The sequence below is a fragment of the Monopterus albus genome, unplaced genomic scaffold (genome assembly GCF_001952655.1).
Source record: "Monopterus albus unplaced genomic scaffold, M_albus_1.0 scaffold24.1, whole genome shotgun sequence".
Taxonomy (NCBI): Eukaryota; Metazoa; Chordata; class Actinopteri; order Synbranchiformes; family Synbranchidae; genus Monopterus; species Monopterus albus.
Window position 1 is genome coordinate 2,682,264 of NW_018127904.1, and position 24,231 is coordinate 2,706,494.

At 37.5% G+C, this 24,231-nt stretch overlaps 1 protein-coding gene across 2 annotated transcripts in view; it reads right to left on the minus strand.

Annotated features, from left to right (window-relative positions):
• Positions 1-5,051, minus strand: part of spopla (speckle type BTB/POZ protein like a) — a 14,730-nt gene extending 9,679 nt beyond the window's left edge. Inside the window, exons 1-3 of one of the 2 annotated variants that reach the window (XM_020594793.1) lie at positions 4,847-5,051; positions 3,509-3,591; positions 1,380-1,497 (exon numbers count right to left, since the gene is read on the minus strand). In XM_020594793.1, coding sequence (XP_020450449.1) covers positions 1,380-1,457 — 78 coding nt within the window. In that variant the 5' untranslated portion in view covers positions 1,458-1,497; positions 3,509-3,591; positions 4,847-5,051. Of the gene's footprint in view, positions 1-1,379; positions 1,498-3,508; positions 3,592-4,574; positions 4,824-4,846 lie in introns of those variants that run through there. The other variant, XM_020594794.1, reaches the window with a different exon arrangement.
• Between the last annotated feature and the right edge of the window lie 19,180 nt (positions 5,052-24,231).

The following is a 24,231-nucleotide window of genomic DNA, read 5'->3' on the forward strand; positions in this document are numbered from 1 at the left end:
TGCAAAAGGAGGCCCAACAAAGTACTGAGGACATAATACAGTACATTAACACACTTTTCAGAAGGCCAACATGTGTTTAAGATCCTTTTTTTATTGGTCACATGAAATATTCTAATTTTGTGAAATACTGGATTTGGGTTTTTTTTGTCTTTAATCCATAATCATCAAAATTGAAACAAATAAAGGCTTGAAATATTTCACTTTGTGTGTAGTGAACTAATATAACATACAAGTTTCACTTTTTGAAACAAATTATTGAAATAAATGGACTTTTCCTTGATATTCTAATTTTTTGGCACATACCTGTAAATAGTTTGGACTGAAAAGTAATATGACTCAGCATAGCAGGTTTACCTCCTAAAATAATAAAAACTTGTTTCAAAAGTTTTACTAATCTAACACAATGGTGCAACAAGCCTGAATTGGTGTCTCTAAATTGCCCATAGGAGTGCATGTGTGTGTGTCTGGTTGTTCGTCTATGTGTTCGCCCTGCGATGGATTGGCGACCTGTCCAGGGTGTACCCCGCCTTCGCCCGAATTGCCGGCCGGGATTGGCTCCGGCCCCACCCCGTGACCCCGTTCAGGGATTAAGCGGTAGAAAATGAATGAATGAATGCTTCATGTATGCTGGCTCTGTCCCGCTGCCATGACTTACTAGGACACATCAACAGAATGAAGCCCTTGTTAATATTAGTACCGCCTTTGCTTCTCCCATCATGACATATCCAAATGTCTGCTGTAAAAATGCATATTAATCAGGGAGGAAGCACGAGTATATTTCCCAGCATTGTAATATGTTTTTAAACCATTTAACAAGCTACAACTAAAATCTAATTTTGTATCTTAAACCTGACTTATTATAGAGAACATAAATTCTGTTTAAATGCACCATTTTGGAAGATCACACTCATTATCCATTATCCACTACATACATCTAAAAGTTATTTAACAAAAAATAAATACCATCTCATACAGCTACATACAGTAGCAAATGCCTCAACTATATCCAAATGTCCACTTTAGTGTTCAGTTTGAGCACAGACAGGACAAAAACTGATTCATCTGCAGTGTTTTTGTTATATGCCAGCAGTTGCTAGCTAACGTTATCTCCCATCTTTCAGTCTGTCACTCTTGTCGAAGGGATCTCCTGGGTCGCTATGAGTTAGCTACAGTCAGCTACGGTCATCCATCCTGAATTACCACAGTCAATGAGATCTAAATGATTTAAATAATTTTTTAGCCAAACAAAACAAGAATGTATGCAGGTAAATACAGCGAGCATCTCCCAAAATGGCGCCACACACAGTGACATACTTTAACATTCTCTATGTCACCTTTTATGTACAGAACATAATACACTGAGCCCCACTATGCCTCACCTGTGTGTAACACCAGCTCTCTGCCACAGGTCCACTTGACATCTCCCCAGGAGGAGGAGGGGTGGGAACCCGTGACATTGCTGGCTTAGGTGTGCCACTCACTCACGTCCTTGAAGCACTAATTAATCCAAAAAAAAAAAAAAAACATTAAGTAATATTATTTTTGCACAAATTAAAAGCAAACATTCTTCAAAGAAATTCACCCTTTTTAACCAATGGTTTAAATTGCCTTGTTAGAATAAAGATCATACTGTAGTTTTCTTTGCGGAGGGGCTGGAAACACTGAAGCACATTTGCAAACCTCTGCAATTACACCACAGCGACTGCCACAAGAGCCCCCACAAAGGCCCTGAGATTTTAGAAACTCTGTGGTCAGTGGCTGTGCTAGTCCACAGTTCCTTAATGCATGGTTTCAAAAGTCTTGCTTTTGCATTTTCTATTGCTTTGATCATATGCAAGTTTGTTATTGCATTGAACTCAAATGAGTTTCCTAAAGCACCACAGAATATTAAATACTATAATGGTAGTTCAGTGTTACATATACAGGTTAAATTGTATTTCACTGTAGTGTAGTGCATAGCACATGCATTTGCTCAGTCTCTCTGTGCCCTGCTCAATTTCTCTTTCACACACAAACATATGACAGCCATGATGACAGATCGTTTGTGAACAGCTCCTCTTCCCGTTTGTTTTTTTAATACAGCACTGTCAATCACAGACATTCAACACTCCTAATAGTTCTCTACAAAAATACATCTCTTTCTGTGATATGACTCATATGATTAACAACTGAACTATTGTTGTAACGTCAGGTGTGTTTACTAGTGCCAGCCTCCTCATCTTTGTAACAAAGCAGTAATTCAGGATAATACGTTTAATGTTGCTAGACTCCATGAGTGTCTGCCAATACAGACTTCTGGCTCATGGATATTTACTCAACAGTATACCTGTTAGCACATATGATAAATGATGTGGTGCTGATAATGTTACCAGTTATACAGTTTGCAGTTTATCAGGTACAGAAAACTAAAATTAATGCAGACTAATACAGCAGCCTTGTAATAAATGTTTTCATGAAGAGATTGTTTAGTTTTGTTCAGCCTTTTTAGGTGCTGATTCAACTGACAGCTCATTATGAACACTGTAGTTTGTGCTGCTGTTAAATTGTACTGTTATACACAGAGGAGTGTCTGTCATTGAAGCTTGCTTCACTGATTTAAATGGGGTGAGGTTCAATTAACACATCTCTAGTGTCAGACCACAAAATGATCATCATCAACTTCAAGGACTTTTTGCAAGACTGTTGGATTGGACTGCATTAGTTTTAGATAAGTGTACCAGTTTCCATACTTATCAGCCGATTCACAAAATTCAACAATAAAAACGTTTATATTAACCCACTCTAGACCTTAATACAATGGATACAAATCAAAAGGACAAAATACACCTGGAATAAACACAGTATGACAGAAACAATGAGCCTTGACTAATGTAAAAACTTGACTCAGACTCCTACCCCAGAGACTTAAGAATTGAGTGAAACTTCAATTTTCTGACTAGTGACCGTTTCTGATGAGCGTTACGATCGCAATATACCAACAGCAACATAAAAGCTGGCATTTTCACACAGCTACATTTTCACTAAACTACGTGTTTTACGTTCCCACCTCCCCTGACGCTAACAGGACATATCCCCTTTTTGGCATGCCAGCACATTACATTTCAACGTTCTCACACAGTGAAGTTCATATTAAATTCTTTAAAAAAACTTATCATCTATAAACTATCATCTCGCTCATCCATCAAGCCATCTCGGACTATGGTATTTTCAGTTATTAGGGGACTCTTAGGGTAGTGACACCAAAATCACTCAGTGCATCACTGGTCTTCTGTTGGTTGTAGCACAACAGTTAGTGAAATAAAAAGCTTTGCCATTTCATCAGTAACCTTTTTATGGAAGAGTATCAAGCAAACAGACTTCAAGTGAGTTATACAGACAGGTGCTTGCAGTGATAAGTATGTCAACTTTTTTTTTGTACAGTACACTGCTGCAACAGTCATCTTTAGCTGCAACTACTAAATGAATAAGAATCATATGACATTAAAAATGAAACATAAAACCTCATCACCTCTTGAATTGTTGAAATGTACAAAGATGGAGTTTTTCTAAGTTATCATAGGATCCTTCATGGCCCCAGCTTCATTTTCCGCTCTAGAAGGAAAGAAGCAGACATTACCTCTTGAAAATAGATCTGATCGACCAATCTACATGTAATTAAGGTACCGATATGTTACTGAAACATCTGGCACTGAAGTCAGTTCTCACAATAACCCAAAACTGCCACACCTTCCTAAGGACACAGATGATCCACGTATCAATAAAGCAACACCACTACAGAGCTTTTCAAACTATTCATTAATGGCGGGTTATGAAAAATCTATCAGTTAAGATAGCAGATTACTGGCTCATGTTGGTAGTGTTTCCTTTAAATACCTTGCACTGTTGGATGGTACTTGAATTTTTGATACTTTATCGTATAGCCAAGCCTGTAGTTGAATGATTGTCTCAAATGCAATTTTGTTAACATTACATTAGCTAACTCACGATTTACCTGCAACTTTGTTTAGCTAACACATTGCCTGGAGTCGTGCAACCTAGCCTTTAATACAAGGGAACTAACTGATAGTACCCGGAAAGGCATTAAGCTAGTTTGCATTAATTGAAACGATCGTGTTTTATGGAGTTTCCATTAGCTTGTATGCTATCAGGGATGAAAGCGGATGTGACCAAGTTACCCTTAATACGCAAAAAACAACGAAACAAAACAAAAACAAAAACGCAATCACTTGAAAGCAACAGCTCAATGTTAAGGTGACATCACTTAAAGTGTTAGCACAACAATGCCCAAACCATCATTACTTTACTATTTGTCGCATTTTAACATTTAATAGTTTAACCAAGAATAGTGTTAACAGCTCAACACGATTTCGCGAATCTATCAATTCAGCGCACAATACGCATTTAGCTAACTTAAGCTAACATGAATGCTCTCACAGTAACGTTAGCAAGATAAATGTTAACTTCGCTTTAGGCTTAGACCGCAAATGATGCTAGCATTAAACACAGACCAGCTAGCTTAAACACACAACATTATCAGTAAGTTTGTACACACTAACGTTACCACACAGACTTACATGAGTTAAGCTGCTCCTCTACTGCAACACAAACTAGGTAACGAAATCTCAAGTTAAATCTGTAATGTCCTTTTAAGACCCCGCATTACCCGGTGTAAAACAAAGGGCCTTCACTGATTCCTGTGACAGGATGCTAACCAACCAAGCTAACGTAAACCAATACGTTTTGGTACAATGTGGTGGGAAAACAACGTTGGCTAACTAGCATCTAGCAAAGCTAATCTCTGCACTGATGCTCACAAAAAGTTTAGAAAAACATGGTGACGGCGTACCTTTCAATTTCATACTTCCATATATATTAGATAACGCAGATAGCTTTGTGTCACATTCAATCCTTTCACCCTACGATACTTTAAACAGTTTTCCGCTTAGTCTCTTCACAAAGGTTCTTTGTCTAATTGATGTCTATGCTAGCTTACATTTGTCTAGCTGGCTGGTAGCTCAACAAGCTAGAAAATATATCTGTGGCGCATGCGCGAAATTTGGATAACCTCCTTCTCCATCTCATTTTGTCAGATGATCTTGACAACACTTTTACTGTTTTTACTTCTACAACAACAACAACAATAAGAAGAAAAATATAAAGAATTTTGTTGTTGTTGTTGTTTCTTTGCAGCCAAACATCATATTTAAAAATGTTTTACTTTGCTGATTACTCCCGAGTCTTTAACATATGTAATAAAAAACATAAACATGGTGCTTTCCAAATTCCAGTTTTAAGTCACCAAAAAGTAAATGAAGTAATTTGTCTTAGTTCCATCTGGACCTTAAAATTGGTTACTATACTATATTTTCATATTGTAGGAAAACTTTATTCATCACTCAGTCAGGCTTAGTGTACATGGAATGTCGTGCCCCTCTTTTGCACTCTCGTCTTCAGTAAATAAATAGGCGATGTGGCTGAATGTACAAAATAAGGACATTTTGAGAAATGGTATATTTCAGTCAGGTCCTCACTTCCTTATAGGGCCATTTTTGGGATAAAACTTTTTCTTTTTGCAGTTGAGATTAGAATCCGGATTATAGGTTGATGTTTTTCATTAAGAACAGGTATTAGACTTGAAGTACTGATGTTTGAATGTGGTAATTCACCTGGCATACAGATAATAGTCCTCATATGGGAAGCTATGCAAACTGTGCAGGGAGGAGGTGCACTCATCATCTGCCTATTATATACCTATAATAGTCCATCTTCATGAGCTAGAAACTGAAAAAATAAGGAAAGGAAAGAGACGAACTCCCTAACTGCAGCTCATTCTCAGCCACTGTCTCTTCTGTCTGCTTCTGATGTTTCTTGTCTAGCAAAAGCAAAGAAGCTTGGGGTAAGCCATTTTCTGAAACAATACTCTATAAAGGCTCCCTGTAGTCCTCTGATAACTAATTTCCTTTCAAATGAATGGACACTGCTCTGCACAGTGAGAGATAAATGGCTCCTCTGCACCAATCAGTGTATATTCACATATATAGAACAGTAGTTTTAGAATTTTTGCACTTTATAGTAATGACAAACACCAAAACATCTATGTAAGATAGTGTAGATTTGCTCAAATATACTGTAAACACAGTTCCAAAATGTCACATTTGGATTCTGAAGCCCATATCAAATGTCTTTAATATCACAGCGATTATACAGTGACTGATCTTAAAGAAGAAGGGATTGATGATAAGATCACATTTGAAGAGATACAGGGATACTTATCGAGAACTTAAATCAGTTTAATTTAAGGGCAGGGAAACAGGCTGCACTGAATGTGTCCATGGACAATATAGCCCAACAGTTTAAGAATAGGCAGGCTCAGGAATAATTATTTAATTGTATTTGTCTGCTGTTAGTTTAAAAGTGCATTGAAATAGTATGCATGGAACATGCACCTGATGCATTACAAAATACAAAGCCTTTTATTTTTGTTCTGTTTGTTTCTTATCAGGTTGATTGTCATGTTTCTATTCTTGGTGCACGTCTGGCTGCAAAATGAATAGCACTGAATGCCTGTTTTGTGTCTTTGTCCCCTTTGATACAGTATGTTCATCAAGTATAAATATCCCTTTGCATAAATGTGTCCTTAAACAATGGATGTGACAGTCGTCTATATCCCATCTATAATACTGTTATAATTAAGAGGGTCTCAAAATACCACTGATATTATTCCCGACAAGTATTCAGTGTCACCAGTGATGAAGACTGATACTGACAGAACTTATGAGCAACACGGAAAAGGCTGCAGTGATAAGACGAGCCTCACTGACCTTATCGGAACATGTTCATACAGATGTCAAGAGAAAAATGGAGTCTGACATTAGTCACATGCTTTTATCAGTAACTTGGAAAGAAAGTCATAATACTGAACAAAGAAGATGGTAGAGAAGCCCAAGGAATTCTCTTTAATCTAATTTGATTAAATCTAACTAATATAATACATGGCAATACTAAAATGTTGAGTAGATGGATATGGAAAAGAGCTATTAGTTGATTATCAGCAGTCCTGAAGAAAGTTCTCTATACACTATAGTTTCCTGTAAAACTTTAATGAATCTAGCTTTTATTCTGAGAAGTACATATTCTGTGAAGTGCTGGAAGTGGATTTGTGGTGTTTGTTTGTTTGTGTTTGTCTTGCGTGTCTACATTCATGTTTCCAATGCAAGATTCAACCACCTCTGGAAAGATACAATATAACTATTATAACCTTATTATACATTATTTACAGTTTATGTTTCATACATAACAAGATAAAGATGCAACCAACAAGCAAAAAAGCCCCGAAACCCTGGAAGTAGCTTTAATATGCTTTAATTGTGGATTTTTCATATGAATCTCAACTACATGAAAAAGCTGTCATTAACTTTGTCTACTGAATCACTTTGAGTCCCCCTGCCCCTCCTAGCCAGACTGTTTGGCAGTGAATGTATGAAATATTTCATGTAAAATATGGAACATACAAAAACTACAATTTCCTTCCATAAAGAATTACAACATACCTTTTGAGATTTTGTTGCATCCCACTTGTTTTGAAACATGCAATCGCTTCATCTATTGCCTGTATTTTTGACACTGAAACACTGATGTATCAAGGAGTTAAAAGATGCTGTAAGGTTTAGCATGTTAAGAAAACACACAAACATTATGTCGCCTTATTGAAGCCCAGTCTCTGTTATAGCTTCAAAATGAGATTATGCACAACAGCATCAGTGACAATTGAACTGCAGCAGCATGTCTGTGTCTTGCAGTGCTGTAGTTTCACACATGGACTGCTCATGTATAAGAATACATTTCTGAATAACTTGATGCATAACAAGCTTGAACCAGTGTAATCAATTTTTTTCCTCGCCAACCATACATACAGCTCTAATTACAGTAACATATGTGTCACACATGACTGTAGGTACAATATGCACCTTATAGAGAAGCACTGATAATCCAAACCATCAGATACAAAATTTAAGTAGTTTAAATAAAACATCAAATTTCATTGTCTCAAAGCAGGTCACGTGCCCATCCTGGGATAAATAAAGTTGTACTTTATTAACATATTTAATTTTTGTCTTATATCATGTCATCATTGAAAGTCTGTTTTTGTTTATTCCATTCAAATCGTTGAAACACTAAACCCACAACACAATAGCACTCTCAGTGTCCATATTTAAAATGTGCAGCTTCATTGAATCTGAGCACTGGACTGGGACTCTTATACTTAGATGTAATCACTGAAAAACACTTTTTAAAGCAGTTTATCTCTCTCTCTCTCTCTCTCTCTCTCTCTCTTTCTCTTATACACTACACCTGTCCTCTAATAAGAAGAGATTTTTGCCTCCTTCAGTGAATTGGTCAGATTATGATAACTGAGCTGTTCATTGGCTTGTAACTAATACAGATAGTAGGATTTTCTATACTGCTATTTATAAAACAAGTAATAAGCCTAACAACGTCCCTTTTAGCATATACATTTACTTTGTTATGCTACTGTCTATCTGAATATAACCAAAATCTAGACCTATTTAAAAATGGCATTTTAAAAGTACATTTGCAAAACTTGTGATGAGCCAAAACTCCCCAGTGTTACAACTCCAGATTTTAACCCCAGTGCTGGTAGAAGATTAACTGTGAGGGTACTGCATGAGGGTGAGTGTTTTCATTATCATTCTCCCTAAGTTTTTCCCATGTTTTCCTTCTCAACTATCTTTGAGTCTTTTCAGGATTTTGACAGGGATGATTATGTAACATGAAGCAGATGCTCTATTGCCAAGATGTCCATTGACAATTATTACTATTGTTCATAGCTCATTTCCTATAGAACAGTGAGAAAAATTGCATACTGGCTTCATGTTATTAATAGTGCTGCTTGGTATGAAAATGAGACACTAATTTAACCGTTTTTATTCTGCTTTAATTATCAAATGAACTCTGACATTGTTGAAAAATTATATTAAAGTTATTAGCTTAATGTGAACACATTTTAACCACATTCTTTCATATTTCATTTTATTATAGAGAATAAATTGAATGTGATAATCTGTCCATCAGTCTTGTGCATAAGACAAGCTGATCTTGCATTGAACCAGCTGTGCATTTAGTTTGTTTGTTTCTCTTTCTGTATTAGCTCTACACAAAGTACTGTGTTATTGCTTTGATATTCCTCTTCTTCATCATCTGAACAGTAAAACTAGAAATATAGGTCTTGAAGCTTGAACTGGAGCGGCACCATTTTAATAACATGAAGTACTGCAAGCAATTTTCATATCAGTAAACACGAATGTGAAATAATTCCTTTTTTTCATACATGCTGCTGCTTCATGGACCTAATTAATCAAAGAGCTACTGCCTATTTAAAATATAATAATTACATTTACTATTTGCAATACAATTTGTAAAATGACAGCTTCTTTAAATATTTGGAGCTACAGTAACTGTGATAAAACGAGGCTCTTTAATTTGAGCAGACATTATTGTACAGTCAGTGTTTCACATTTGTAAACAACATGCCATCTGTCATGTCAGAAGTGAGGATGACATGGTGCAAGAGTTGAGGAATAAATCAAGCATCATGACTGAATGATAAGTCGTCTTATTTCTCAAGCAGGGAGCGGATGATAACCTGTCGTTCTTCTGGCCTGCTACACCTGCATGCTGACTGGCTGCTGCTGGGACCAGCGTCTTCCTGACAAGCTCCTGTCTACTCTGGCCTTTCATCTCCTCGCGCCACAAAAGAGAGTTCAGACATCTTTTTTCTGTACCTGTGGGTACACTTACGCACTTGTCTGCCAAGAGAGCAGTTGAGCCAATTAAGCCTCTGGTACTGTACTATGTTTATGAACCATGTATCACAGGAATGGCTTTAAATATTTTTCAGTATTTCTGTACAATAGGCAGACATCTTGTGAATGACTGGAAACCTAGCAATACTGGAGAACTGTTGTTTTCTTATATGTAAATGTGAATCTTATTTTTTCAACTATAGACACTTTACATATACAGATACAAATAGGATAAATCTAAAAATTATGAAGGAGCAAAGGGACACTTTTCTCTCTTGCCTGGCTTTGTTAATTATTACATAAAAATGTTGCTAGCCAGGACATCGTGGTGGCCCAGCAAAGCTGTCATCTTAAATTCAAACCATCTGTCTCTCTTATATCTTCCTGTTATTGTCCACTAATAACTATCCAAAAAAAGGTGAAATGTCATTAAAATCTTGCCTCAAGTCACATTTTAAAGCTTGAAATGTTCCTCTGCAGGATGGTACTTGAAAAGCTGTTAACCCCCCTCCCCCCCCCCGCCACCCTTTCTTTCTCTTGTATTCACTCCTTGTATATTACATTTGCAAAGCACATACTTGTGCTCTGAAGAGATACCCAGTATGGATGCATTACTGAGAGTCTGTCGTTGAGCAATTGCTGATCCTGGGGAGTGATAAAGAGAGTCGGGCTGTCTGAAACCTGAAAAAAGAGGCTGGAGAGAGTCATGGAGCATTCAGACCAGGAAGGTCACCAGCTGCCAAAGAAGGGCCAGGCCATCTCCAGAATGTCCTTGACTTTCCCTGTATTTACTGACACTAATGACACTAGGAACCGTGGTGGAAGAGGGTATCAGAAGAAAGTATGTTTAGAACAAAGAAAACTACCATCTGAAGCAAATGAACACCTGGCTGATTCAAAATCACGACACAGTGTTCTTGGTCTTTACAAATGAACACTGCAAGTGGATTGATTAGAAGATATGCAAACGAGATAATCTGCTGGACATCCTCTCTATCGCTACCTTTGCATATGGTCATTTTAAGGACACACTTATCTTTGGCACCAGAATTTGCTATGCTAATAGATTTGTTTCCTTATAATCCTTCACAATCAGGCCCTTATACATTTGCATTTATTTGGGAATGTAGGTCTAAAAGTCACATTTACAGAACTGAGACTTTTATATAAATATACTCTATGCTTAGGGGTGTTGTTTGTTACGTAAAGCTTTATGACTCACTGTCAGAAACACCCAGTGTATTTCAGAAATTATTTTCCAAGCGGTTATACATTCATCATCTCCCCTCTTTTAGTTGTTTGTTTCCAGGGGTTCTGACAGACAATTGGATCTGACTTTGGATCTTTTTTCATGTTCTAGCTAACAGATTTTCAGCAGAGTTTAGTCACTTGTTTATGTGCAGGCTTCCCCCATCGCATTTCTGGGCAGGTGCATGGCTGCCCTCCACAAATTACATCCAGGATAATTTCATATTGATTAATGCAGATGCGTTCCTCTTGGCTCTCATACCCTACCTACAGTCTATTTGGTATAAATTACTGAAGTCATTTTGCTGCACAAAGCCAGCTCTCTCCAATAAGGTGCTGGCTCATGTCTCGACTGGGGCCCCCAAACTATCCCTCTGCCTGCAGGAACCACTAAAGCTTTTAATTGCCTTCTGTGCAAATGGTCCTTATGCACTTGATAAAGTATCTGGAAAGTCAGGCACAGGTAGGTAGAGGCTTAGGAGAGTCTGTGCACTTGCAGTATGTGTGAACGAGGTAGAAATTGTGTGAGAGATAGGGACAGGGAGAAAGAGAAAGTGATATAAGTATATAGAGAGTGAGACTTAGTGATGGCTGGATGGTGAATCCTATCCCTGATATTACAACCTTTATGAGTATGGTGTTACAGTTACTCTTTATAAGCACAGTCACCACTCAGCAAAATACTTGTACAACGCAGCTAGTGGCCCACAGGATTATTTCTTTCTGTGTACATTTGCTACAGTAGACTGGCTGAAAGCCCTGGTACAGCGATAAACAATCAAAGTGGAAGTGATTGCATTCTGTACTTTGCCCCAGAGATGGGGGGCATTATTAACGCAGGTCCTGTCCTGACAATGCTATTTTCTGGAAGGTAATTGCAGATTCAGATCTCTTAGAGGGCCTGACTGAGAGTAAATGCCACCTCTTTAATTATGGTCTCCTCCACGTCTCCCCTATTGAGCTGCGGAGATGTCTATCGCTCCATGGGATCCAGGGGAAAATGACTCTAATGGGAAATGACCAGTGTCTGGGAAGCCAACTCAGATTAGAAGCGACATTTCTAATTGATGGCTAAAGAAATCCCTTGCTGGATGACGGGGAAAAGTCACTTTGGAGCAAATGTAATTGGAGTGATTGGGTGCTAACAAGAACAGTGGATAATCTCTCCTGATTTAAGCTTGTGCTAAAGCAGACAACAAGCTCAGCAAGAAACACTACGGCATGGACTATTGTATAAATTCACAGCAAAGTTCAAACCTCCTATACCCCAATGCATATTACATTGTATTTCAAGGTAGTATGCAGGGTGGCTATGGCTAGGAAATTAAACAGTCTGGATAGCTTTGAAATGGAATAGTAAGTACTGTATGTTAACCATAAAACAGAGGTATTATGAATTTGCAGCCATTCAGATTGGTGGTGAATTGTCTTATTGTTTCTGATGACATGAATAAGTCATGTCGTAATAACACAAAATGTTTCATGTACCTACAATATATTATCTGCGTGAAGTTGGCCCCCCACTCGATCAATATTTTTACTTTGAATTTAAAGTAAAAGACATAAACAGGTAAAGATGCATTCTGCCCAGTCGCAGCTCATTAGAATGAGGTCAAAAGGCAAGATTCTAATTTTCATCCTACAAGCTGTGCTGGACAAGTATCAGATCACCTATCAAAATTCTGATATGGGTAAATTTCACTGAAGGTTAAGACCATATGGCTAAGCTAAATAACATCAAGGGGCGTTATTGATATCATTTGGTTAATAAGCTGAAGTTCAGGAATTTCATAAATTGCATGAAAAGAAGCTCAACAAAAATCGAATGGCAGCTGGCTTGACCTGGTTTTTGCAATTGCTGGCTCATCTGACCACGGTTAACCTTGAAATGTCCCGTTTCTTTGTCTTTAATTCTTTGACACCAACGATTCCCTGTCTTTCTTTCTCTTGTGTTAAGTTTAACTATGACCCTCCATTTAACAAATTACAGTTCTTAAACTCACAACAGTGCATCCTCCTTGTTTCTAATGTTACTTTTTTGGGCTTCCAGCAAATTATGCATTTACATCTGAAGTAACACCTTCAGCTACTGTGTCACTAGCCCTTTAAGGCTGTCTGCAATCTGTTGTTTTGTGGATGCTCACCAGCTCTTGAAACCATCACTGCCGTGTGTCAGTGATAACAAATCTGCTGCTCTTTCTGACTGTCCAGTCATTTGTTGACATTCTGGTGCAGGGCAAGAGGATCACTGAGGTTTCCCAACTGCTGCAAAATGTTGAAATGACAAAGTAATAACAACATCTGTCTTGTGTCCAGCAGTATTGACATATCATTACAGGTACCAAATTGTTTGTGTTGCGAAGTGTGTGTCAGACATTCCTCAAGCTTATGACTCTTAAAGCTCCAGAGTGTGTCAGGATTTTCAAGAGTTGATGGCTGATGACTGACTAGCAGACAAGTATTAATGACATAACTGGATTCAAATGGATTAATTTTATATAGTGCCTTTAAGGTAGCATCATTTCCTGAGGTGTTTGAATGGCTTACTAGTAACTTTTGCAAGATTTCAGTATCAAAATACTCTCTTCCCAATTAAATATACCTCATAAAATTAATTATACAATTCTGTTGTCCAACTATGCAATTTACTGTAGGTCAAGAACTCTTCAAAGGGTCACAAGAGACATGAGGTATCAAAAGACAGTTGACATTTTACTAATCCCCTCCCTAAAACAGTGACTGTCCACTCATAGCTTAGCAACCACAGCTAGGCATTTACAGTGCGTCAAGCTTTGGATATCTCTAAATGCACAATGCACAAGGGGCTGTTATAAGCAACGAGATGAGTCATATTTTCATTTTGTCTTTCCAAAGCCAAAAATGCAAGAGCAAATGCATAAAGAGTTAGTTACATGTAGCACTTATCTGCTGCAATGTAAACTGCAACTGCTCACTAGTTACAGTTGCAGTTTACAGCATTTTACTAGCTAACTACATTATTCTGTGAGGTTATGAGTCACTTAATTCACAATAGCGCATCCACAGTGTTGTAATTCATCACTGTACAAAGATAAAAGTTTAGACATAGAATTTGACATGAAACTTATTGGAATTATTTACGTTTACACTCCAGTACTCCCAGCCAAACTCATGTTCCAAGATAGCACTGGTTAGTTGTCATCTTTTGGAATATATGAAAAGCAAACAAACAACATAAATATAATCCCTGCTTTTCTCACCTGTGCAGCCAAACAGGATTATGTAAATTAAATAACACGCTGATATTACATATATTTTTCCTTATACCATCATACAAGGGCCAACTAGCTTTACACTGCAATACAAAAACAATGCTGTTTTCAATCAACTCACAGTAAAAGTTGTCAAAATCTGCAGCTACTGCTTTTGTTTACCTCTGTTAAAGCTCATTTGCTTCAAAAGTTTCTAAAAATGTTGAGAGGCATTCAAGACATATTTAAACAAAGCAAATAAAAAAGTATTTGGCTGACCACATGATAAACCACTAGGTTACAAGTAAATACTGCTTCATTTTAAAGGGTCACAAGCCAAAAAAATAGGGAGCCACTGTCCTAACCAACAACCAAACTTGACTCCTCAGCATTTGCTTCTATTGTCTCTCTTGGCTACTCTTTAATTAATTTCCTTTGGCATGAAGCATAACAGAGTAAGCTGGTAAATATGAGAGTGCTATCTGTTGCAGCGTGTTCTTTTATGAAGAATAATCGGAGTCAAATATCACCTTTCAAACATTTAATATCAGAACTGAATGGACCTTTGAATAAAGCAATTTACAGAGCTCTGGGTTCCATCTATCTGAAGCCCTACCAAACAAAATCGTTCAATCTGCCTTCAGAGCAGTGGGAACACTGTCCTCCTTCGTTCAGTTGATGTCACTGGGATTTCTGAAATCTGAGGGAAAATTTTGAAAATTATCCTTCACTGCCATTTGTAAATGTGATTGTGCACAGTTACCACGTGTGGCTTTAATCAATGGAAACCACTTCTCAGTACAAACACATCATTTACTTCCACAACTGAAATATATGAGCTCTCCCTTTCACATATATATTTTGAAATTATTCTCATTTCTACCTGCTCTCAAAGGTCAACATTCACGTCCTATTCAATGACTATTTACTGACCTTGTCACCTACTTTGTATTGTATGTGGACAAATGAATTATAATTCAAGGGCCCCGGTAATGGAAAGGTGTTTTAATTTCCCCCTGACATTAAGATGTTGTGCCTCATAGGCATTTGGTGGCACATTACTTGGCGCCTGCTCTCTAGCTCTGCCATTGCACCCCCCATGTTCCACTTAAACTCTTCAATCACAGCAAAAGATCAAAGGAGCTGTTAAACTAATCAAGTGGAGACACAAGAGATGAAACTCCCCCTGTATTCACTGTTTTTCCTATTAGCAGTCTCCCTCTCTTGCTCCCGTTCTATAACCCTATTAACAAACACTGTAAATTGAAGAAGGAGGTTTGCCAGCTCAATTGCCTGCAACATATATAGTGCAAACAATGAACCTAAGCAAATGGGCATGTATTCACTATGAGCTGCATTACTGAACAAGGAGCAAAAATCATCTCGGGAGTGTTCTACCTCTGCAGTGTTTAGGGAACAACAATTTCATCATCACCCACTGCACTAGACACACATACTTGTATAATATTACATAGAATGAACAGCTATTATTGGTGACAGCTCCATTAAAACTGAATGTATTTACAGTAGCTCTGTAACAACCAGTCTGCAATTGCATCAGATCAAAAGAAAGCACATACTTTTTAGCATTATTACGTTCAAATGATACAAATAAAGCTCTAAGAAGTAATGGGAGAAATAAAAGGAAGATATCCGACAGTAATACATTTATAGAATTTTCATCTATGTCTCCTTCCAGAAAGCAAGTTTAAGAAGTGAAAGATTTCCTCTGTAAGTAACCTGAGAAGACAAGACCCAAACTGAATTTAAAACATACAGTTTCCAAATAAAACACTTGGAGTTTGAAGGACAGCCTATAGCTGCCCCTAAGAGTCCATACTCCAGCTTAATAACACCGTGTAACAGACCCTCGGCCACTTTTCACTAGCTCTCAAAAGGCTGCCATATTGGATAATAACTTGTTATCAAGTACCTGAAAAAAGAGGTATGTTTTGAAGAAAAGGGTCAAGGGGTGAGCTTCCTTTGATTTTCTCCCAGAAGAAAACAATCTCAGAGATCTAACACATCTCATTTGCTGTTAGGTCCAAAAAAGGTTTAGCAGATGTTTTAAAAGACAGAGGGCTTTATTTTCTTGCCAGCACAAAGCTGGTGTAGCTCCAAATGCAGTCTTCATCCAGTTTCCCTTGGGTACAAGAGTTATTTTGGTTTTTTTTTTTTTTTGGTGCATTGTGCATTTGTTCTGGTATTGTCCTGCCATGGATGTGCCGACGATAAGGTGGAAGGGAAAGTTGAGGCTGTGTTTATGCAGATTAGGCAGCGCAGTGCAATTTTGATACACATTTTGACGCAAAATAGCGATTTCCATAACACCAACTTGTATTGCAAACACAGGTGTATTGCACTTTTCCTGACAACATTCGACTACAACTGATGTGCAAGAATTCAAGGTGAATAATTTATTGTGAAATTATCTGAATTATGAAGTAGTGAAGACTATTTTCAAACACCATAGATGATGTCCTGGCGGTGCATTTTTAACCGGTTGCTTGCTCCCAGACCATGGGGGTGTTCTTCATACGTAGATTAACAAGTTAGTCAAATCACTTTGTTGACAATCTCACATTATCTCAGAACTCCTGGCTCTTCCAAAGTCTGGCAAGCCTTGTTGTCATGACAACATGTCCCTAATCTCAAACCTGCTTGGGAGCAGGTTAGTTCTCAGGCTTATTCAATGTAAACAAGATTATTTCATAAATTTAAAGGGTCTCTGGCCTGTCACTCTGTTGGATGTATGAGCATAAAGCATCTATTTCCCTGAAGATATATTACACCGTCCAACACGGCTGCCTGTGGATCCGTCCGTTAGTCCAACACAGCTGGACTAACCCTAACCCTAACCCAGTTTCTGGATCACTTTTATGACAACACCATAAACACAGTGATTACAACATATTTTTATTGTATTATTTTAAAAATAAGCAAACAAAGTTACATGCAAATAAACTGAATTGTATAGATATTTCAAAGGTCCCCCTGCAATTCCATTTAGAGTTTTTCAGCTATAGATCATGGTGTATTTTGGACACTGGACTATGAGTAAATTACTGCTTCTGGGTACAGGACCACAGCTTTTCTGTCTTCTATTCACAAAAGCTGGCCAGACATACCAGCACACTACTAAGTGAATATTTATGTGCAATATGTCTACAATAAACATTTTTGCCATCAGGATTTAGGAATGTAGTACATAACTGGTAGGAAAAGAAGACCTAGGAAAAGCTATAAGTCAGCGTCAGACTTCTGGAGTGCTGTCTTTAGTGGCCATTACTAAAGACAGTCCCAACTCCACATGCTTATGATACATTCCTCCCTCTAATAATATATTCAGTTTTTCTTCCACATTGAGTCTGAATGCACCTGGCTGTGCCCAAAATGCACTGCATGTAGTCACAAAACTTGTAAAATATTGTTGGACAGTCAATTGTCTGGAGCTTTGCCTCTGCAGTTTATTTCAGGAAAATAGAACCCAGAGAATCTCCAAAAATGACAATTACAACACAACATGTGACCATTTACAAACTTAATACAAGCATGATGTAAAGTTGCCTCAGATTCAGTAGTTGTCATAAAGTGTTAAGCTACATTTAATAAAGCAGGAGATAGTTTTTGTATGTATCGTCATTACTGCAGGCCATTTTTCTTGTGCACAGGGGCACGCGATGATATCTTTAAAAACTGCACTGCTTCATCAAGCTCAGACTTATTTGTTTCAAGTGACCTATAACTGCTGTCTTATGACAATTTAAGAATTCATTTTAGTTTAATGTGGAAATGTAATGTACTGGAAAAGGGTTAATTTGACAGGTCTTTATGTTTCAATCACTAATTAAGTGGTTTCATTTAGGAGCCTAAATAAAACAAACACTTAATGAATATATGCCATGGCAGAAATACACATCTGCAGTAGATGTGAAATGAAGCAATTAATGGTAGGAACTCATTAATTTAATGGGGAAATTAAAAAAATAGTGCCTAGGGTGTTTTAATGCCACTGTCTGTTTGTTTGTTTTTATTGATAAATGTCTCTGCATTAATATGACCACATTTCTTTTCCCTATTTTTAGTAGGTTTATTAACTCTGTAAATATAAATGCAGTGTTTGTTTGATTATTGAATGGTGTCTGGATTTTCCATACAGTATTTTAAACAATTAACAAAGTATTGCATTTCTATCTTTCAGGAAATGGCTTTCAGGACACCGTGTTTCATCCTAAGATAGTGAAACAATTAAAATAAAAGAAGTATACTGAAGAAAGAGGAGTTTTTATCTGATAACAAAAGAGGGAAAATAGCTCCTGACAAGACACACAAACTCTTTGGAGCTTTGCTTTGAGTCTCCTTCTGCCAGTCCTTTCACAAGGAAGTTAATGATGCTGGCAAGAAGATGAATCACCTCAGACAGCACACAGAGCAGCTCTGACAAGTGAGCACCGGCGAGTCTGACACCTGCAAGTACCAGAAGAAAGACTAATAGTCATGTCAGCTGCTACCTGTAGGAGCTGAGCTATGTCTGTCTGTGCTAAAAGAAACTGTCCCTCTGATCGCAGCTGAAATGTAGCCTGAGGGATATGGCTGGCTGGACTTTAACAAAACATGAAGTCATGTAGACCAATGGAAAGAAATGTTCGGTGACTTTTATAATAGATTTCAAAAGTAGTTTTAGGAAATGTTCTGGACTTTTTTTTTCCATGCAAAATTGTTGATTACAACCCCAAATCAGAAAAAGTCGGGACGGCATGTAAAATCTAAATTCTAACAGAAAATAGTGATTTGTAAATTATCTGTCTCCTGTATTACATTGAAAACAATACAGCAGCACATTATTTGATGTTCATACAGCTGAGATTGAAATGTGCGATAATCATGCAGTGAAGTGTTGGAAGACATAAAATCAGAAACTAGAAGAAACTTGTGTTTTATAGGTTATTAAAGTCATATTTCATGAAAATTGCTGATTGATGCAGTTTAAGTCTTTTGTGTGTTGCAATTTCTCAAGGCCAAGTGGAAGATGTCACCTCCTGTGCGCGTTAAAACGAAAACGCAATGTGACAAATGCTTTAAAATCTGCTGTTATTCTCCATAAGTTTGAAATGTATTACTTTTCCAAGGTTGTCCCTTGTTAACATCTGTCAGCATATATCCTATGTCATTTCCTGTTAGCAGAAGATTTAACAAGATAAAAGTAAAATTTGACAGTATGGTTTTTTTATGCCTTTAGTGGTTTCCCATTCTGTTGCACAAACAGATCATTAAAAACAAAGGAGCATAGTACAATGTACCAGTACAGGTATATTAGTATAACACACTTTCCAACTGAATAGAATAGGAAAGTATTTCCAAACTTTTGATGGGTAGTTGCCTCCATGCACCATAAAATACTAATACTTTCTAATAGCTTGTAAGTGTTTAAACTGTGTTGTTTAAAAGTGTTTAAAACCACTTTATTACAATGTAAAGAATGATCGTAGCCATTACAAGGATCCGGATAATCCATACCAAGCAGCAAAACTAATACGTACAAACAGATGCAGGTGCAAAGGTTGTACGGTCTTCACTTGACATTGTCATTGTAAATAGTGATATCGATGTCAAAACCTGCCTGTGATGATCTGTGACCCTGCAGTTAATCACCTATAGATGGATGGAATAGAAGGGTTCATCCCTTACTACCCCTTAATACCTTAGTAGCAATAATTTCACAGTGTTTGGCATATGGTTATTGCTTCTTTTAAACAGTAAGTTTGAGTGATGTTAAATTCTGTAATATTAAACTGATTGACACATTCATAGTTCATTTTTACTTAGCAATGTAATTATTATGTAACAGTAGACAAAGAAAATGCAACGGCTTAAGCTACGGCTATGGTTTTCAAGGTAGAAAGCTAATGCAAAATCTCTTCAATAACTGGCAAATCAACCCTTTGGCTAAGCATAACCTTTACAATATCAATAAAATGGAGGGAGTTGATGCAGGTTTACAAATTATTTTGATGCAGTATGGTGATATGTAGCTCCTAGTTCTACATAAAGGTTTAGGTAGCATGGATGAAATATGTTCATTGCTGGTTTACGCTTTTTTCATTTAAAGCTTTTATGTACATTTCTCACTCAAAATAATGAGTGAATAATAATGGAGAAATAAAACTAAACCAAAACATTTGTGCAAAACAGAACCTGGTCAGTCTTATTCAGTTACAATTGAAACTCAAATTATTAAAAAGAGGCATCATTTTCTAGCAAACCTTTGTCAAATGCCACACAATGTCACACAAATGCCTTTCAAGTTCTTAGTGACAAAAGTGACAATTTGGTTTTTCTTATAACTATTTTGATGTTTCCATCAAAGCATTTAAACGTTTTCTTATTACCAATTAAAAATATTACATTATGCTTATGCTCAAAGAGCTGATGAGCAGTTTTGAGATGTTTAATGGAATAACCTAAAACCAATCAGCACAACTACTCTCAAGCAGGAATTATTTGTATTGACAAATTATTGGATTTTTTAGTACCTCTGTTCAGACTCTCCTGTCTAATTTTTTGCAGTATAACAACCCCAATCAAACTGAACCAACATAAGCATGAATCACATTATCAAAGCCACCCTGAAACTGTCCAGTTTTATTAACATTAGAGTATGTCATCACAGCTAAAATCACAGCCAGATGTTAACGCAAAATCCCTGTGTGTATCATCTTTTAAAAGGGAGCTATTATCAGAAGTGGTAAAATAAATGTGACAGCCTCAAGAGTGTCCTTTCTCCCCGGACACGCATAAAGTCCCCACAGGGATGGTGTGATGAACGATTCAAGGCCAGCTCTGGCCCAGGGATGCTCCACTGAACCATACTTTGATCTATCATCCGGCCTTCCCATATTAATGATAAGGTTATAGCGTTGAGGGTCACAGCATTGCTGATAAAAGCACGAGGCCTGCTATTTATTATGAGCCCAACTTGACTGATCATAACTCTTTTGATGAAAGAGGACATGATTTCACACCACCATGCTGTCACACCAAAGACATGCCTGTGTTTCTCATAATATAATGTCATTTGAGGATTACAGTGAATGAGCCCTATCATAGTCAATGTAAATGAAGTGGTTGTTATCAATCGCAGGACAATGATCGTGGTCTTCTGGGGACAGTCTGGGACTCGGATCCTACTGAAATAATGCATGTACTTACATGCACTTGCTGGTGAGCTGAGGTGGTGTGCTCCAGCTGTATCACAGATCTGACACCAAAGCCACACACAATTACACATAGGTGCATAAAATAACACATGAAAGCAGCTCATTATCCATGATAAATACCAAATGCCACGAACATGTCCTGATCAGTCATTCTACAGGCATTATTGACAGCAGGCAAAGTCAGTCCAACCGCACGGTGTGCTGCTGTCACTCACGATTCAGGTACAATTTCCTCAGATGGTTTTACAAAGACATACCTTTATTAATGCCATGATGATATACTATACATTGTGCCTTTTTCTATGACAGCTTGATCTTGCCAAAAGCAGCTGTAGATGCAGATAAACCTTGTGATGGATAAACCTTCTCTGGATCACTTTTGGTACAGCACCATAAATGCAGTGCTCAAGGGGGATTTGTTGGGTTTTTGCTCCATAGTAATAATAATAATAATAAGGTTGTTGTGATTTGACACTATACAAATAAAACTGAAGTGAACTGAACTGAATGACAATATAGTGTCAATACATTAGTTTAAAAAATACAAAATGTTTGTAATCACCAAGATTCCTGTATATTTGACATTACTAGAAGCAGCTGTAAGTGAATTATATGATATAATTGCTGCTGGTTACAGGGTCAGAGTTTTTATTTCTTCCATATGCAAAAGATGGCATTCCATGGTGCCAACTACTGAGTGAATACTTCTACAATAAAATAACGTTGTCATCACAGTTTAGGAACAAAATACCTAACTGGTAGGAGAAATATGACAAAGGGAAATGACACTTCTAGGTAATTTTTCACTTGATTTATCCTAATTTGATCCAAGTTAATGCAGCTTTAAATAGTTTTAGGTAGCTATACATAAAGTCTTGTCAGTGGTGATGAAAGTCCTTTGTAAAAATAACATTAAGCTTCCTGCACCTTTCAGTGTCAATACTGTAGTTGACCATATAATGTTTAAATACCAGTGTTACTTAGTTTGCTAATGAAAGGATGAACCAGCAGGTTCTCTAATGGCTTGTTGTGAATGTCAGCAGTGACAAATAATTAAGCAGTGACAGGTCACCCTGTCACACACGGACATGCTTTCCAGTAGAAGTCATTATAAAGGCTCATTGCAGTCTATACGCATTAACTTGCTAATGTTTGGTACATTCAACTCTCAACATTATTTCTGTGCATTGGCTGAACTCATAACAAAGTGCTCTTGAGAATTTCCTGTCTCGCATGGAGCTTTTGACAAGACCGTCTACTGTAATCATCATAGGCTTACATTCAACATGACTGATCCAATTGCCTGTGACAATGTTAAAATGTTATCTGGCACTAGTGAAAATGTCTTTCTATTTGTCTTAATATCCATTCCAGTCTCTAACCCCTAATATAAACTTTTAATGTTCCATAAAAATGTGTTCATTTGGATTGGTATTAAAGTCAGCCATGAGCGTGGTACAATCCACTAAAAGTTGTTTCTTTACCCATTCTCTATATTACCTTTCTTAACAGCATAATCTTCCTACAGATTAAACCCTGTCTATCAGTTCACCCATAAACGGCTATCTGTTCTCTCACCCTTAGGGATCTATTGGAGTTTACTGGATGAATCTCAAATATCAGAGCAATCACTGCCTGGTCTGAGTGGCATTCCTCTCTGCACTCTCAGCCATGTTCCGCTTCATTTGAGCCGACATCCGGCCAGAGAATGATCTGAGCGGCCATAGTAGTCTTCCCAGCCATTTTGTGGGCGTCTGGACATCCTGGGCTCCTCTGTATTCATTAGCAGGCTAGTCACAGAGATGCAATGGAGCATATCCTCTCAGCAGCCCAGAGGGACTGTCAGCTGAGTGACGGAGACGGATCGCAGGTGGACCACGAGGAGACCTGCCATAGATTAACTCATCTGCCAGCAGGGGGACTCCATGGTGTCATTTGTTTTCAGCTCAACAGATAATTTTTCTAATTAACCTTTAAATGAATTTCTTTATGTCGCATTCACAGTGTGGAAAGACCATCAAGCACCTGATGGACTTTTCTTTATTTCCTAGGTTATTTACAAAATAACAAATGTCTTTTCTTCTACAGTATAGAAGAAGAAGTAGCCCTTCAGCTGTGTCTCAGCTACTTTTGGTCAGATGTGTATGTGTGTGTGTGTGTTCATTGTAGGCGCCAACTGCAAAATATTATCTTGGTTTCTTGCTGCTGATCCAGACCTAGACTGTCTGTTATTTAAGTGAGAGTGTAACTATGCCAGTATTTCTATCAGACTGCACCCAAAAACCTGTTATAAAAAAGTAATTTCATTTACAGTGTCAGGTCAAGTTCCAGACAAAACTGGCAAACTGTAATTTTTACACCAATTAATTAAAGCAAGACAAGGCATGTTAAGTAGTGATCGCGACTGTACAGTAGGTGTTGGCAGGTTGATTTTGGACAGAACCAGTCAAACTGTTCCTTCTGGTTCTAGTTTGTTTTCTGGTAAGCATGTAAAAAAGTGTATTTCCCAAAATGCCAAACTAAAGTGTGTAGCGACCTATTCATATTTATACACTGGTCTATATCAGTACAGGCCATAAAGTGCACTTCAAACTAACCAAAAATATATTTGTTTATTTGTTCAAATTCTCAGGCTTCATTTACAGCACACCGCGAAGATCTGTGGGTTTACCTATCTCTCAGAGTATAACCAAGTCATGACATTCGGTGTCA